Source organism: Artemia sp. Qi Xiang Cuo, chromosome 8, assembly GCF_049724085.1.
Source record: "Artemia sp. Qi Xiang Cuo chromosome 8, ASM4972408v1, whole genome shotgun sequence".
NCBI classification, from domain to species: domain Eukaryota; kingdom Metazoa; phylum Arthropoda; class Branchiopoda; order Anostraca; family Artemiidae; genus Artemia; species Artemia sp. Qi Xiang Cuo.
Window position 1 is genome coordinate 72,245,390 of NC_142801.1, and position 16,492 is coordinate 72,261,881.

At 35.1% G+C, this 16,492-nt stretch overlaps 1 protein-coding gene across 2 annotated transcripts in view; it reads right to left on the reverse strand.

Moving 5' to 3' along the window:
* LOC148949773 (protein MEMO1) overlaps window positions 1-16,492 on the reverse strand; it is a 153,804-nt gene that overhangs the window by 103,728 nt on the left and 33,584 nt on the right. For both annotated transcript variants that reach the window (XM_089093746.1, XM_089093745.1), the window contains exons 2-3: window positions 16,177-16,258; window positions 7,629-7,697 (exon numbers count right to left, since the gene is read on the reverse strand). In XM_089093746.1, the coding sequence (XP_088949872.1) occupies window positions 7,629-7,697; window positions 16,177-16,258 (151 nt within the window). The remainder of the gene's footprint in view (window positions 1-7,628; window positions 7,698-16,176; window positions 16,259-16,492) is intronic.

Here is a 16,492-nt window from a genome sequence, read left to right on the forward strand (position 1 = left end):
TCAGACTTGAGTTAACTTTTTATGATCAATGTAAAACTTTTTCTATCTTCTATGAAAAATTTAGAACAGTAATTTTAAATTTTTCCATCTCTTTGAGAAAAATCTGAACTGAAGTGGAAATTTTTTATTTTTCTTGAAAAATAGAATTGATCTGTAACTTATTTCTTTTCATAGGGATAGTTAGGAAAAGAACTTGAACTTTTCTTCACATCAATGAGAAAATTAGCTCCTTATCTTCATAGTGAAATATTCACGATCAATGTGTAACTTTTTCTATCTTCTACAAAAATTTGGAGAATTTAAAATTTATATCTTTGGGGAAACATCTGAACTGAAGTGGAACCTTTTTATATTATTAGGAAAAATAGAATTAATGAAAAACTAATTTCTTTTTCATTGAGAAAATTCAGAAGAGAGCTTGAACTTTTCTTCACTTCATTGAGAAATTTCAAATAGAACTTTAAATTTCCTTTTGTCTTTGTGAAATTAAGAACTGAAATGGAAGATTTTTATTTTCTTTGGAGAAATCAGAATTGAACTGTAAGTTCTTTAATAAAATTCAGAAGATAACTTGAACTTTACATATTCTATGAAAAAATTTGGAACAGTATTTAAAATGTTTTCATCTCTGAGAAAAATCTGAACGGAAGTGGAAACTTCCATTATATTGTCGCGAGCACAAAAAAAAAATCTAAACTGAAGTGGAAAATTGCATGATATTGTGTTGTGCACAAAAGGTTCAAAGAAACGTTGTGGTGAAAAGGATGGGTACCTCAACTTGGAAAATGGGCTTAGGATGAACATTAAAAAAAAAACTTTATCTGAATTGCCTTTTGATAAGTATTGCTTGGTTTTGTGGGCATTCAAAAAGCTGTGAAATAAAGTTCTGTGTGAAAAAGTTGGATAATTAAACTTATAAAATGGGCTTATGGGTGACACTAAGAAAAAAGTTGTAAAGTAAAGTTGTGGTGAAAATGATGGGTACTTCAACTTGTAAAATGGGTTTAGGAGGAACATTAAGAAAGGAACTTGTTCTGAAATGTCTTTTGAAAAGTATTGCTAGGTGTTGGGGCATTCAAAAGGCTGTAAAGTAAAGTTGTGGGTGAAAAGGATGGGTACTTCAACTTGTAAAATGGGCTTAGAACAGACATTAAGAAAAGAAGTTGTTCTGAACTTTCTTTGAAAAATATTTTTTGATGATATGGCATTCAAAAAGCTGTAAAGTATAGTTACGGGTGAAATGGTTGGGAACTTCTACTTGTAAAATGGGTTTAGGATGGACATTAAGAAATTAACTTGTTATGAAATACCTTTGAAAAGTATTGCTTGGTGTTGTGGGCATTCAAAAAGCTGTGAAGCATAGTTTTGGGTGAAAAATTTGGGTACTTCAACTTGTAAAATGGGTTTAGGAGTGACATTAAGAATATAAAGTCGTATAGTAAAGTTGTGGTGAAAAGGATGAGTACTTCAACTTGTAAAATGGGCTTACGAGGGACATTTAGAAAGGAACTTGTTGTGAAATGCCTTTTGAAAAGTATTGCTTGGTGTTGGTTGTAAAGGACGGCTACTTCAACTTGTAAAATGGGTTTAGGAAGGACATTAAGAAAAGAACTTGTTCTGAAATGCTTTTGAAAAGTATTGCTTGATGTTGGGGTATTCGAAAAGCCTTATAGTAGAGTTGTGAGGAAAAGGATGGGTACTTCAACTTGTAAAATGGATTTAGGACGGTCACTAAGAAAAGAACTTGTTCTGAAATGTCTTTTGAAAAGTATTGCTTGATGTTGGAGCATTCAAAAAGCTGTAAAGTAAAGTTGCGGGTGAAAAGGATGGTTACTTCAACTTGTAAAATGGGTTTAGGAAGGACATTAAGAAAATAACTGGTTCTGAAATACCTTTTGAAAAGCATTGCTTGATGTTTGGGTGTGGAAAAAAGTCGTAAAGTAAAGTCGTGGGGAAAAAAATAAGTACTTTAACTTGTAAAATGGGTTTAGGAGGGACATTAGCAAAGGAGCTTACTCTGAAATGTCTTTTGAAAAGTATTGCTTGATCTTGAGGTGTGCAAAAAGTCGTAAAATAAAGTTGTGGTGAAAAAGATAACTACTTCAACTTGTAAAATTGGTTTATGAAGGACATTAAGAAAAAACTTGTTCTGAAAAAACATAATAGAGCCCCTTAAAAAGTATTGCTTGATGTTTGAGTGCGGAAAAAAGTCGTAAACTAAAGTTGTGGCGAAAAAGACGGGTACTTCAACTTGGAAAATGGGTTTAGAAGGGACATTCAGAAAGGATGTTGCTCTGATATCCCTTTTGAAAGGTATATTTTGGTGTTGAGGTATCCAAAAAGCTGTAAAGTAAAGTTGTGTGTGAAATGGATGTATTCTTCAACTTGTGAAATGGTTTTAGGAAGGGACATTAAGAAATGAACTTGCTCTGAAATGCCTTTTGAAAAGTATTTCTTGGTGTTGAGGTATCCAAAAAGCTGTAAAGTAAAGTTGTGAGTGAAAAGGATAGGTACTTCAAGTTGGAGAATGGGTTTAGAAATTACATTAAAAAAGAAGTTGCTCTGAAATGCCTTTGAAAGGTATCGCTTGGTGTTGGAGCTTTCAGAAAGCTGTAAAGTAAAGTTGTGGGTGAAAAGGATTGGTACTTCAAGTTGGAAAATGGGTTTAGAAATGGACATTAAGAAAGGAACTTGCTCTGAAATGCCTTTTGAAAGGTATTTCTTGATGTTGAGGTATCCAAAAAGCTGTAAAGTAAAGTTGTGGGTGAAAAGGAAGGATGCTTCAAGTTGGAAAATGTGTTTAGAATGAACATTAAGAAGAGATAATGCTCTGAAATGTCTTTTGAAAGGTATTTCTTGGTGTTGATGTATCCAAAAAGCTGTAAAGTAAAGTTGTGGGTGAAAAGGAAGGATGCTTCAACTTATAAAATGGGTTTAGAAAGGACATGAAGAAAGAACTTGCTCTGAAATGTCTTTTGAAAAGTATTTCTTGGTGTTGAGGTATCCAAAAAGCTGTAAAGTATAGTTGCGGGTGAAAAGGTTGGGAACTTCAACATGTAAAATGGGTTTAGGAAGGACATTAAGAAAATAGCTTGTTCTGAAATGCCTTTTGAAAAGTATTGCTTGGTGTTGTGGGCATTTGAAAAGCTGTGAAGTATAGTTCTGGGTGAAAAAGTTGGGTACTTAAACTTGTAAAATGGGTTTAGGAGGGACATTAAGAAAAGAACTTGTTCTGAAATGCCCTTTGAAAAGTATTGCTTGGTGTTGGAGCATTAAAAAAGCTGTAAAGTAAAATTTTAGGTGAAAAGGATGAGTACTTCAATTTGTAAAATGGGTTTAGGACGGTCACTAAGAAAAGAACTTGTTCTGAAATGTCTTTGAAAAGTATTGTTTGGTGTTGGAGCCTTCAAGAGCTGTAAAGTAAAGTTGTGGGTGAAAAGGATGGATGCCTCAACTTGTAAAATGGGTCTAGGAGGGATGTTTAGAAAGAAATTTGCTCTTAAATGCCTTTTGAAAAGTATTACTTGGTGTTGAGGTATCCAAAAAGTTGTAAAGTAAAGTTGTGAGTGAAAAGGATGGGTACTTCAAGTTGGACAATGGGTTTAGAAGGGACATTAAGAAAATAAGTTGCTCTGAAATGCCTTTTGAATGGTATTTCTTGGTTTTGAGGCATCCAAAAAGCTGTAAAGTAAAGTTGTGAGTGAAAAGGATGGATGCTTCAACTTGTAAAATTGGTGTAGGAGGAACATTAAGAAATGAACTTGCTCTGAAATGCCGTTTGAAAAGTATTGCTTGGTGTTGAGTTATCCAAAAAGCTGTAAAGTAAAGTTGTGGGTGAAAAGGACGGGTACTTCAAGTTGGAAAATGGGTTTAGAAGGGACTTTAAGTAAGGAACTTGCTCTGAAATGCCTTTTGAAAGGTTTATTTGGTGTTGAGGTATCCAAAAAGCTGTAGAGTAAAGATGTGGGTGAAAAGGATGGATGCTTCAACTTGTAAAATGGTTTTAGAAGGGACATTAAGAAAAGATGATGCTCTGAAATGCCATTTGAAATGTAATTCTTGGTGTTGGGGTATCCAAAATGCTGTAAAATAAAGTTGTGGTTGAAAAGGAAGGATGCTTCAACTTGTGAAATTGGTTTAGAAGGGACATTAAGAAAGAAACTTGCTCTGAAATGCCTTTTCAAAAGTATTTCTTGGTGTTGAGATATCCAAAAAGCTGTAAAGTAAAGTTGTGGGTGAAAGGGATGGGTACTTCAACTTGTAAAATTGGTCTATGAATGACATTAAGAAAAAAACTTGTTCTGAAATGTCTTTTGAAAAGTATTTCTTGGTGTTGTGGTATGCAAAAGACTGTAAAGTAAAGTTGTGTGTGAAAAAGATAAGTGCTTCAAGTTGGAAAATAGGTTTAGAAGGGACATTGAGAAAATATCTTGTTCTGAAATGCCCTTTGAAAAGTATTGCTTGGTGTTGGGGCATTCAAAAAGCTGTAAAGTAAAGTTGTGGGTGAAAAGTACGGGTACTTCAACTTTTAAAATGGGTTTAGGAGGGACATTAAGAAAAGAACTTGTTGTGAAGTGCATTGAAAAGTATTGCTTGGTTTTGTGGCCTTCAAGAGCTGTAAAGTAAAGTTGTGGTAAAAAAGATGGGTACTTCAACTTGTAAAATGGGCTTAGGAGGGACATTAAGAAAGGAAATGGGTTCTGAAATGCCTTTTCAAAAGTATTGCTAGGTGTTGGGGCATTCAAATGCTGTAAAGTAAAGTTGTGGGTGAAAAGGATGGGTACTTCAACTTGTAAAATGGGTTTATGAGGGACATTAAGAAAAGAACTGGTTCTGAAATGTCATTTGAAAAGTATTGCTTGGTGTTGGAGCATTCAAAAGCTGTAAAGTAAAATTGTGGGTGAGAAGGATGGGTACTTCAAATTGAAAAATAGGTTTAGAAGGGACATTAAGAAAATAACTTGTTCTGAAATACCTTTTGAAAAGTATTGCTTGGTGTTGTGGCCTTCAAGAGCTGTAAAGTAATGTTGTGGTTGAAAAGTATGGGTACTTCAACTTGTAAAATGGGTTTGGGAGGGACATTAAGAAAATAACTGGTTCTGAAATGCCTTTTGAAAAGTATTTCTTGGTGTTGGGGCATTCAAAAGCTGTAAAGTAAAGTTGTGGGTGAGAAGGATGGGTACTTAAAGTTGAAAAATAGGTTTAGAAGGGACATTAAGAAAATAACTTGTTCTGAAATGCCTTTTGAAAAGTATTGCTTGGAGTTGGGGCATTCAAAAAGCTGTAAAGTAAAGTTGCGGGTGAAAAGGATGGGAACTTCAACTTGTAAAATGAGTTTAGGAGGGACATTAAGAGAGTAACTGGTTATGAAATTCCATTTGAAAAGTATTGCTTGGTGTTGAAGCATTCAAAAGCAGTAAAGTAAAGTTGTGGGTGAGAAGGATGGGTACTTCAAGTTGGAAAATAGGTGTAGAAGGGAAATTAAGAAACTAACTTGTTCTGAAATGCCTTTTGAAAAGTATTGCTTGGTGTTGTGGCCTTCAAGAGCCGTAAAGTAATGTTGTGGGTGAAAAGGATGGGTACTTCAACTTGTAAAATGGGTTTAGGAGGGATATTAAGAAAAGAACTTGTTCTGAAATGCCTTTGAAAAGTATTGCTTGATGTTGGAGTATTCAAAAATCAGTATAGTAAAGTTGTGAGTGTAAAGAATGGGTACTTCAATTTGTAAAATGGGTTTAGGAAGGACATTAAGAAAATAACTTGTTCTGAAATGGCTTTGAAAAGTATTGCTTGGTGTTGGAGCTTTCAAAAATCAGTATAGTAAAGTTGTGGGTGAAAGGGATGGGTACTTCAACTTGTAAAATGGGTTTAGGATGGACATTAAGAAAATAACTTGTTCAGAAAAGATATAATAAAGCCATAAAAAGTATTAAAAAATGGGGCCTCAGGGGCCTTTGGGGTGCTGGGGGTCTGGGGGGGCCTTTAGGGCCTAATGGTCCTTTGGGGACCTGGTGAGGGCCTTTGGGGGCTGGGGGAGGGCCTTTGGGGGCCCGGGGAGGGCCTTTGGGGTCCGGGGGCCCTTTGGAAGCCTGGGGGACCTTTGAGGACCGGGGGGGCCTTTGGGGGCCCGGGGAGGGCATTTGGGGATCCGGGGGCCCTTTGGGAGCTTGGGGGACCTTTGAGGACCGGGGCTTCCTTCGGGGTTGGGGTAGGGGGATTGGAACCCTTTGGGGTTGGGGTAGGGGGATCGGAACCCTTTGGGGTTGGGGTAGGGGACCTCACGACACTGTTAAAATACAACTTGTGTATTATAACGACCACAGAGTTTCACCCTTAAATTCTCTTCTAAAATCATCTTTTAAAATGTCTCTAACTGTTTCGCCAAAATAATTCCCTAAAATGGTTAAAACGGTTTCGCCCAAATAATCCCTAAACGTAATTTCAGCGTGTTCCTTTTGTTTTGGCATCTCTGCGCTAACACATTTCAAACTATTTGGAAACCCTTACGTGAATCAATCTCTTCATTGCTAAGATCGAAACATTCGCTCGGAGACAGTTCTCTTTAGAAACAACAAATTAATTCCCCTCTCGTGAATCAATTCTCTTTAGAAACAACAAATTAATTCCCCTTTAATGTCAATCAATCAATCATGACATCACCTGTCAGACATTATTAAACTTCGCCCGGAAACAATTTGATTAATGACTGACAGCACAGGTGTTCCAAATTCCCAATCGCTTTAATTAACCACGTGTTCTCCCTAGGGACTCTATGCCCAAATTTGATGTTAAAAAAAGTTGTAGGTGGCAGCAGGGTGTTCTCGTGGGAGTCGGACCCCCCTTTCTACTGACAATATGTGTATTCAAGGTTGTCAAAAGGGTGTATCACAAGAAAGCTAAGGGAATTATGGTACAATTTTTTTAAGGTTGCAACACTGGAAATGTTGAGGGGGACGGTCGATTAATATTTTGTATATTCATGGTTGTAACATAATGCAGGTCAGAATGACTTCAGTGCTATGGAAGCCCAAAAATATTGCAGATTTGCAATCCATTTATATGAGTAATATAAATGATCAAACCCATCCATTCAAAGTTTTACTGTACAACTAATATTAGAATTAGTAGCAAAATTGTGTCCAAAATATACATAGAAATCCAAAATCTTGATTCTTAAGGTGAAAAGCTGAAGAAACTTTCATTCCATTAACCAATAAAAGGATATTGTCAATTAAAAACGACCAAAAATCAATTTAAAAAACCAATTCGACAGACGAAGTTTTTCAAAAAAAAAAAATAAATAAAGAAAAACATTAAAACTAAAGCAAGCAGAAATAAAGTGAAAAAGTAATTCAAGCGTAAAATGAACATAAATAACTATCAAAAAATAAATGAAACCAAAAAAGAAAACAAAATACAATAAATAATCAAGCAAACTTAACAAACAGAAACTATCACAAATAGCTATGCCTTCTAAAGACCAGAACGTAATTTAGGGATGGGTAATTTAGCAGACTGGGAAATTGGTTCCCAGAAACGTTACAAAAACCTTCACATGCTTCACATGCACCAGAAAGATATTTGCAGACACCCATGGTGGCATGGAAGAACCTAATATGTGTACTTACATAACTGCAGGGCTAATTTGGCGATATGCATGGGCAGCGCAAGGACCCGAATACCTATATCCAGCATGCCTGAAAATAACATAAAAATTATCTTTAGTATGAATATTAGCATCAAGTGATAGCACAGTAGATAAGAGGCGGTTTTAAGGAGGAGCAGAGGGGGCACTTGCCCCGGGTGCAGAAGTTTTAGGGGCGCCAAATTTCAAACAAATAATCTAACGGTTATAATCATTTTTTAATTTTAAAAATTGGACTTTTATTAAAATAAAGTAGAGGGCGTAGTTAACAAATGGAAATATTTAATAAATTATTAATTAATTAATAAAATAAACAAAAAGTAATTAGATAATAATAATAAAGTAATTTAAATAATAAATTAAAAATTAATTGTTAATTAATAAGTTAAAAATAATTTTGTTAATAAATAAAAAAAAATTTACAACTTGGCCTGAATCTTTTGGGGGTGACAGGATGGGGGCTTTGCCCTAGGCGCAAGAGAGGTCAGAACTGCCACTGCAGTAGATTGAAGCTCTTCTTGGCAATACAGGGCCCAGTGTTCACTTCGAGCTACCACAAGGATGGACAAAAGGCTTGCCACCTGTCCCTAAGGATCTGGTAGCTGAAACGTTGATTTGATGGCCTATGCGCCTATGCTATGCCTAAGCGCCTATGCTCTGGAGGATCTTTATCCTTTTTTCTTAAACCCCACCTCTGATTGAGGTTCTGGTGACCACTTCTGGTCAAGGTTGATTGTAGATCAACTGCTTATCTGTCAAAATTACTAAAGTAGGAAAACAGTTTTTTTTCCAATTATCTTAACACATTACAGTCTAGGGTAATATTTGGTCTCATTAGGCGGGGGCTGGAACACAATAGTGACGGTAACGACCAAGATACATTTAGAAACAGTGTTGACTGAGGAATCGAATGGTAATACTCTTTTGCTAAGACATTGTTTAGTACAGAAGAGGCAATGCATAAGAGTGTTACTGAATAGAGCTATAAAATCCAGACTATTGAACAGTTTTCTGTGATATATTAATAGCAGATATGAAGAAATATCTTTAGGTATCCCTTCAGGAGACCTTCCCCTCTAGTCGATAAATTACTGTCCAGACTGATCTGTAATATGATAAAATTCTGAGATCTAAAAAACAAAAAAAGTCCTAAAATATGTTAATAGTAAAAATTAAAAAAACTCTTATCTTATTTTTGACATTTTTTAACCGTGAAAAGTTTCATTCATCCACCAAATTTTCTATTTTATGAAAAATTTCTATTTTCTACAAAATTTTGGTTTTGAAATTACAAAAGACCTTACCCGTTTATCTGACAGGAAATCACTGTGCCGTGGTCTGAAATCTAAAATGATTAAATCACAGAGAATTACTTGTGAAAATTCTGGTGACTCAAACTTTCTGTTCTTTTTACTGATTTAAAATCAGAACGTGTCAAAAATGTACTTAAAAAAAAATAATTTGTGCTTTTAAAAAATAAGCGACAGCAAAAATCAGAGCTAGTAAAAAATGAAAGTGAAGAAAAAAGAAATATTACGTTAGAAGAACAACGCAATCATAATCTTCGACGGTAAAAAAAATGTGGTGCGAAACCCAGTATATACCTATAAAGATGTCATACACTACGCAACTATAGATTACAAGTCCTTGGGATCCTTCAACGTTCTATGCGTTCCCTGGAGAGCCCTCCATTTTACCGAGGAAATGGTTGCAGACAAAGGGTACTAATTTTGAAGTTACTATTCCCAATGAAAATTAATATATACAAGCTTGCCATATGCCGAGTGCCGGAGCCTGGCTTCCAAATCCGCTACATAGTTTTTTTTCTTAAATGGCATATTGACATTTCTGGCCACTAAAACGACCTTAAAAGGTCACAACTATAAGGAAGAATTTGTATTTTTCCCATGGTGGTTGTTAATGTATCGAACCTATGATGACAACATGATATCAAGAAGAGGCTCACATTGTCTGCGGTTACAAGATAAGTGACAATGAGAATCTATATATACAAGTCTGTCACGTAGCCATTCCAGGCCCGGCCTCAAAATTGGCTACATAGTTTTTTTCTTCTTAGAACTGACAAATTGACATGTCTAGCCACAAGAACGATCTAAATAGGTCACAACTTTAATAAAGAATTCGTATTTTTCCAAGGGTGGCTGTATCAAATGTGTGGTGACGTCAGGACATCAAGAAAAGGCTCAAATGATCTGCGGTTAGAAGACAAGCAACAATGAGAATCGATACAAGCCTAATATTTGCCAAGGCCCGGCGGCGAACCCGACGGGTTTTTGGGACTATTAGTTTAATGCAGCAAAACAATTGTGTAGCAGCAAAAGTAAATTGAGTAAAAACAGTAACATAAACAAAAGAAATGATTGAATGATCATGCCATTATGGCATAGTTAAGCACGATAATAACTTCCAAAGGGTAATGTCGGCGCCAGTGATGCTCAAGTATTTAAATGAAATACCATTTATTTCAAAATACGTAATTGTTACGTGTATTTTAAATATATCTTTAAACATTTTTTTTCCATTATTTGAAATACAAAATACTTTCAAAACACATATATTTTTGCTAAATATATTGTTCAAGCTTCTTTGTTGCCTCTAGTAGATGTCAGTACTTGGCAAGGCTTTGAAGGAATTTCAAAATTCAACAAATTTCAAAACCACTAAATCCAAGCAAATAGAAAGCGTGGTTTTGGCAACTTATTCTTGATGGTTATTTTTTATTTTTAAGGTAAAAAGCTTTGTGAAGGACATGTTACAGCTTATTGTCGCAGCTGCCAAAACAGAGAGCTCTATGGGAGCCTTCAATTTACCGGCAATTTTCTCTCACATATGAAGGTAGGCCTAAGTAGGGTAAGTGAGTCAATACCTGAAAAGGCTGCAATCTTATAATTCCCACGGAACTATTGACCAAGTGGGACTAATTCAGAGTAAATGTGTGTAACAGTTCCTTCTGATAAGAACACCTTGTTTTTTAATGTATAGTATTCAGTTATTTGGGCTATAAAGTGGCACAGATACACTCCAGTGGATGCAGGATATAAACATATCGCTTCTTACTGTGCATCTTTGGTTCTATTTGTAGGGCTTCTGCACCCTACACTACAAGGATGTTAATATGCACACCTCCACTCTAATTCAATGGTCCTTTGGAGAAATTTTAATTGAATAGTTGTTGTAACGTAAGTTGCAAGGAAAGGTATTTCTTATTTATTCAATTCAATTCAAACTTATTATTTCCTCCGAATACGAAGAGTAAAAAAATAATAACCGCTAATCAACAGGCCATAAACTTATTTTAAACTATATAACAACAAGTACGCAAAGGCCTTCAATCAAAATTACCACACAAATTAACACTTCATTCAATAGATAATAAATTAACACTTAAAATTAACACTTCACAAATTAACACTTCATTCAAAAATTAAATCAAATAAAATAAAATAAATTAAGCTTCGTGCGCACCTATACATAAATTATGAGAAAAAACAGGCAATTTTGATAAAAATTTATTTCGTTTTTTCTCCAAAACAACAACAGGGTTTTTTCTTTTATATGTATTCATTAAAAAAATGTTTGATTCACATTTAGAAAATCGGCAAAGGAACTTATCAAAATTAAAAAATGTGGTTTTTACACGCTCAATATTACTAATTATAAAAAACTGGAGAAGCGATGAAAAAAATAAAATCTGAGGCAAAGCGACTGTATTATATACCCGAGCCAGTAATTTCCGAGAAAGAAGATCGCGAAGACAAATTACTGCCCCGAAACTAGACGCTATTCTACTTTTAACTGCTTTAGAAATAGAATCACGGCATAGAGCTAAAGTTGGTCCATAAGGCACACCAAGATATAAAAAAGATTCCAAAGGTTTTAAAATACTATCATAAATACGAACAGAAATTTCTGATTTAAGGAGATCATTAGCCTTAGGACCAAGAATTATAAACTGACGTTTTTCAGGGCGAAAACGGAGTCCATGCTCACTAAAAACCTTTGCTAAGAAATCTACATTTTGTTGAAGTGACTGAAGTGATCGACTCAAAAGGAGTAAATCATCTGCGTAAGCAATCCACGACAGAACATAACCTTTACCATTTATTATTTTTTCCCTTTTATCTTATATTTTGTAATCACCAACCATAGCAGAAGTAAAATATTCTGAATCAAATTGAATTGATTTCTCAGATTGGAATCTTTTCAGGTGCAAGCAAGTTTATAGTGCATTAAGATTATTCACTTTCAAGAGAACTGGGAGTGTAGATTCGTATATCCATCCTGTTCTGTTTTCGGATTTTCAACAGATAAATGGGATGGCAAACTGAAGTGTGGATAGACTTTCTCGAAAAATTATAGAAAAGGAGATAACAAGAGACAAATGATAAAGTTTTTCTTTTTTTTTAATTGCGGTTAAGAACAGAAAAATGTAAATTGTCAAGCTACGCCTCTCAAATTAATTTTGTTTACACGTTTTAGCTCAAAAACAAATTTGATAAAAATAACTAATTTTGTTCAAACATTAATATTAAATGGCAAGTCTGGATTTATTTTTCTGTTTAATGTTTCTCGTCCCATATTTCCTCAAAACAGAGTCTGGAAGCAGTTATCCTGTATTTTTTTTTTTTTTAAGTAGGGTAGCTTAAGCACACTTGTAGGTAGGGTATGTGGGCTGGTATACCAGTGCAAGGTTGGTTCCTGATCAGTAGCGGAACTAGCCGATTTCTAAGAGGGGGGGGCAAAAGTCTACAATGTGCCGAAAAAACGTGCCACAATGGTACATCCACCTTTTTCATTCGGTGCTGATCTGACTGTCTGAATGTCCAACCGGAAAGTCGGATAATCAATTACATATTTGAAGAAGAAGTCCTCTGATAACCATTGACAGAAAAACTTCCAGAGATCTGGTAGCATGTCTGGCACCATATGCAACAGTTACGTCACAAAATATGCTCAGATTGAAAACAGGTTCCATATTTGAAAATATGAAGCAAAGTCTGCTTGACAAATTGAAAGAGTTGGATTTCTTTCATGCAATAGCTGATATTTGGAATGCAAATAACAAGAGCTACCTTGGTGTAACAGCTCATTGGCTCAAGGCAGACCTTTTAAGAGATTCTGCATCTATAGCATGCCGCAAATTTGTTGGGACTCATGATGAAACTGCTTATGCATTTCAGTTGAATAGTGTAAACGAAGAATACAATTTCCCGTATACAAAGACAACTAAAACTATTACAGACAACGGAAGTAACTTCGTAAAAGCTTTACAAAAACATGCAGCCCCGGCAGCAACTGTAAATGATGATTTCAATGAAATGTATGATGAAACTGACTCCAAAGAAGAGCACATTGTCACTGTTGAGCAGAAGTCTGATGAGATAGGTGCTCCAGAAGCAGTCAGTCTAGGCGCAGTTGGTAAAATCCTAGCCAGCAGTACTACTCATACTCACATGGACGATGACTATCATTTACCATACCATCCACGCTGCTGCAGCCACATGCTAAACTTAGTAGCAACTACAGATGCTGAGCAGGCTCTCACGTGTGAACCGCGCAAAAGGCTTAGTAGAGCAGCATTTGCAAAATGTCAGGCCTTATGGAATACAACTCACTGGGGTACAAAAGCATCAGACAAGTTTAAAGAATTAATGGAGAAGCAACTCGTTTTTTCCAAAATGCAAACGATGGGATTCAATGTATGATGCTTCAAAGCGAGCAATAGACATCCAGGAGACTGATGAACTGATGAATGTATGTGATGAGCTAAAGGTGCCAAAACTCAAAAGTGCTAAAAAAGAGCTGTTGACTGAACATGTGAAAGTCACTGAGGCTCTGAAAAAAGCTTTAGACATTTTGCAAGGTGGGAAGGATTGTTTCTTAGGCACTGAATTGCCCGTCCGGATAGGACTAAAAAAGAATCTGGGAGACATGAAACATCGCGGTACTCTAAGACTTGCAAATGTTCTTGTGGACGCAATCCTAGATGGCTTCAAGAAACGTTTTTGAAGCCTTTTCTTGCTAGATTTTAATAATGACACCTTCAGAGAGTTCGTATTGCCAGTATTACTCAGCTAGCTTTCAAAGCAAGATGGGTGCCTGAGGATGAGAAAATTGTGCTGATTTAGGCAATACTGGAGGAGATGAGAAAACTTGTCATATGTAAAGAAAGAACTGCCGACAGAAACCTGCCATGCTCTCTAGCTCCTAGAAGCATATCATAACCAAAAAATTTATTTTTTCTCGTTAACGGGAGTCGAGAGCCAGAACTTGGAACCAGACGAGTTGAGAAACTCGTCTTTGAAAGTGGATTTGTTGCGATCCATTGGTGAAGGAAGCAAAGACACAGCACCTATCTTACAGTATCCAACAGTGTTAAAAGTTTTCAGTAAGTATAACGCACGAATTTGGTCCTCTGCACAAGTTGTGCGTCTCTTCTCAGTCGGCGGTTCGATTCTTCCTTGTAAAAGAAATAAGCTGGAAGACAAAAGCTTTGAAAAGTTGCTTCTGCTGAAGGCCAATAAAGGTTTTTACTATTCTCCTTTTGTGATCTTAGGCCCAGTATTTGAAATACGTATTTAAATACTTTTGAACCTGAGTATTCTGTATTTGTATTTAAGATATTTTTTCGAAGTATTTTGAACATCACTGGTCAGTGCAGCATTTTATTTTATTCATTTAAATCAGGAAATGATTTATTTAATACTAATAAGTATCTGAATAAGCCTACTGTTCAACCATTTTGAGCTAAAAACTCTCTTGTTGTGTAAGTACAACAAGTTAGCAAAATAGAAACATTTTTTGATCCTTGGACCCATCTTAGGCCTATTCACATCCAAAAACTATTACTCTCTAAGATCCGTCTTTTTGTCGCCTCGAAATTTTGAAGCTTTTGGGTCTTTATCATATTATCGTCAGTGTTCCCACGTTAACTAATATATTCCGTGTCTTAAGTTTGATTTAAGTTTGTACTTGTTTTTCATTCTTTGCTAGATATGTAGGTCACTTTACTGTACAATCGTTAATTATTCTTTTTTTTATGCCTTTCTTTTTATGCTTTTACTCATTATTTTTTCTTTCTCTCCTTATACTCCTCTAGTGCATTTTGTATTGTATGAAAAGAGGGTAAAAATAAATGATCATTGTCCCAAAAGCATGAAAATAAATAAGTCAAAATAATTAGGTAGATTTTACAATGTAGATGAGTTAGGTAAATTCATCTAAAAAAATTCAAACATTAGCAATCAGTTGATTCCCAAAGACAACTATACGAGCAAAAGGATGTACTTGTTTTTGGGAATCAACAGATGATTAGAATTTGAATTTCAATGGACAAAAAACCGTTGTTGTCAAATTCTACAAGTTTGTTTTTCTTATCTTCCACATGTAAAACTATCGTTTAATTGGAATAAAACGCTTTTTCAAAGCAACAGAGACTTTAGTTTCACGAACAAGGGATTGGGGACGTGCAGTCCCAGTCATATATGGAATTATTTGTGTCATTTTCAATGTTGTTCTGTACTTTCAGTTGAAAAAAGTTATTTTTTAAATTGTATTTTCTGATTGTTAATAAGACCATCCCAGGAAATTCGGCTCCCTCGAGTTGGTTTCAGGAACCATCCTGTCTCCCCGCTCTGTATCCACCGACACTGTATCCACATGAAACTATTACGTATTCAAAGGGAAGCTATACTTTCTTAAGCTGTTAGGTGTCCTCATTCTTTTCCCATTTTTTTTTCTTAAATTTGGTATCTGCCACAACCAAAAACTGCATGAAAACACATGGGAGGTCATTTTCAATAAAAATTTAATTTCCAATTCGTCCTAGTTTTTTAAGATATATATGATTGTGTATATTTCCACTTAACCTATTCAAACACCAAAACCTCACTTTCACTGTCCTTGGTAGGTTTAAGAGATTTTCAAATGGAAGTTTAACGTGAATTCTTTCTATTTTCTTGAATAATAGCAAACAAAAATATGAAGCAGCAAAAGTAAGTTTCGACTAAAGACAGTAACATAAACAATAAAAAAATATATTTAAATACTCATGTCGTGTCTCACCATAACGCCTTTCAAAGAGTACTGTAAGTGGAGATTTTTTTTTTATAGATATTATAAATAATGAGCAATTCAGGAACCAGTCTGCCCAGTAGGAAAAAGGGACAGGAATAATTTCCCTCACATTGATTTTATAAGAAACCTTTTTTGGTATTTTCATTAAAAAACCAATAAAAAAAAAATGAAAATGAAAAATCCCTTGCCCCCATTCCACCCCTAAATTTTTGGGAATTGGCACCACTGTGAGCAGTGTATTCATTTAATTTTAATCACTGAATCTATCATATTTTTTTTAATATTAATCATGGGTAGGCCTATTTTTAAGAAATCCTGTAATTAAGAAAATGCCAAATTCTAGCGTATTTTGTATTAAAACAGCATGCAGTGTAATAACAGGAATAGAATAAAACTGCATGAGTAAAAAGTTAATAAAATGTTCCTTTACTTACGGTGCAATGATAGCTCTAGCTGGGCCATGGCATAAATCAGCTTTTGATAACCATTCTTCTAATTCTTTATTCAGCTCTCTTGCTAAGAAAATACATAATTGATTCCAAAATAACCAGCATAGTATTTATAGTTGCACACATTCAAAAATGTAATGTAGAAAAAAGGGAGTTAGCTAATAGTAAAGCAAAAAATGGAGGGGTTCAAATGATTTTTTAGGGGAGGAGCCATATAAAATTCTACAAAAAAATATATTATGAGGAAACATTTTTACATTTTATTCAGGAGGAGGGGTGGTCTGGTTTAATCTTTGGAATA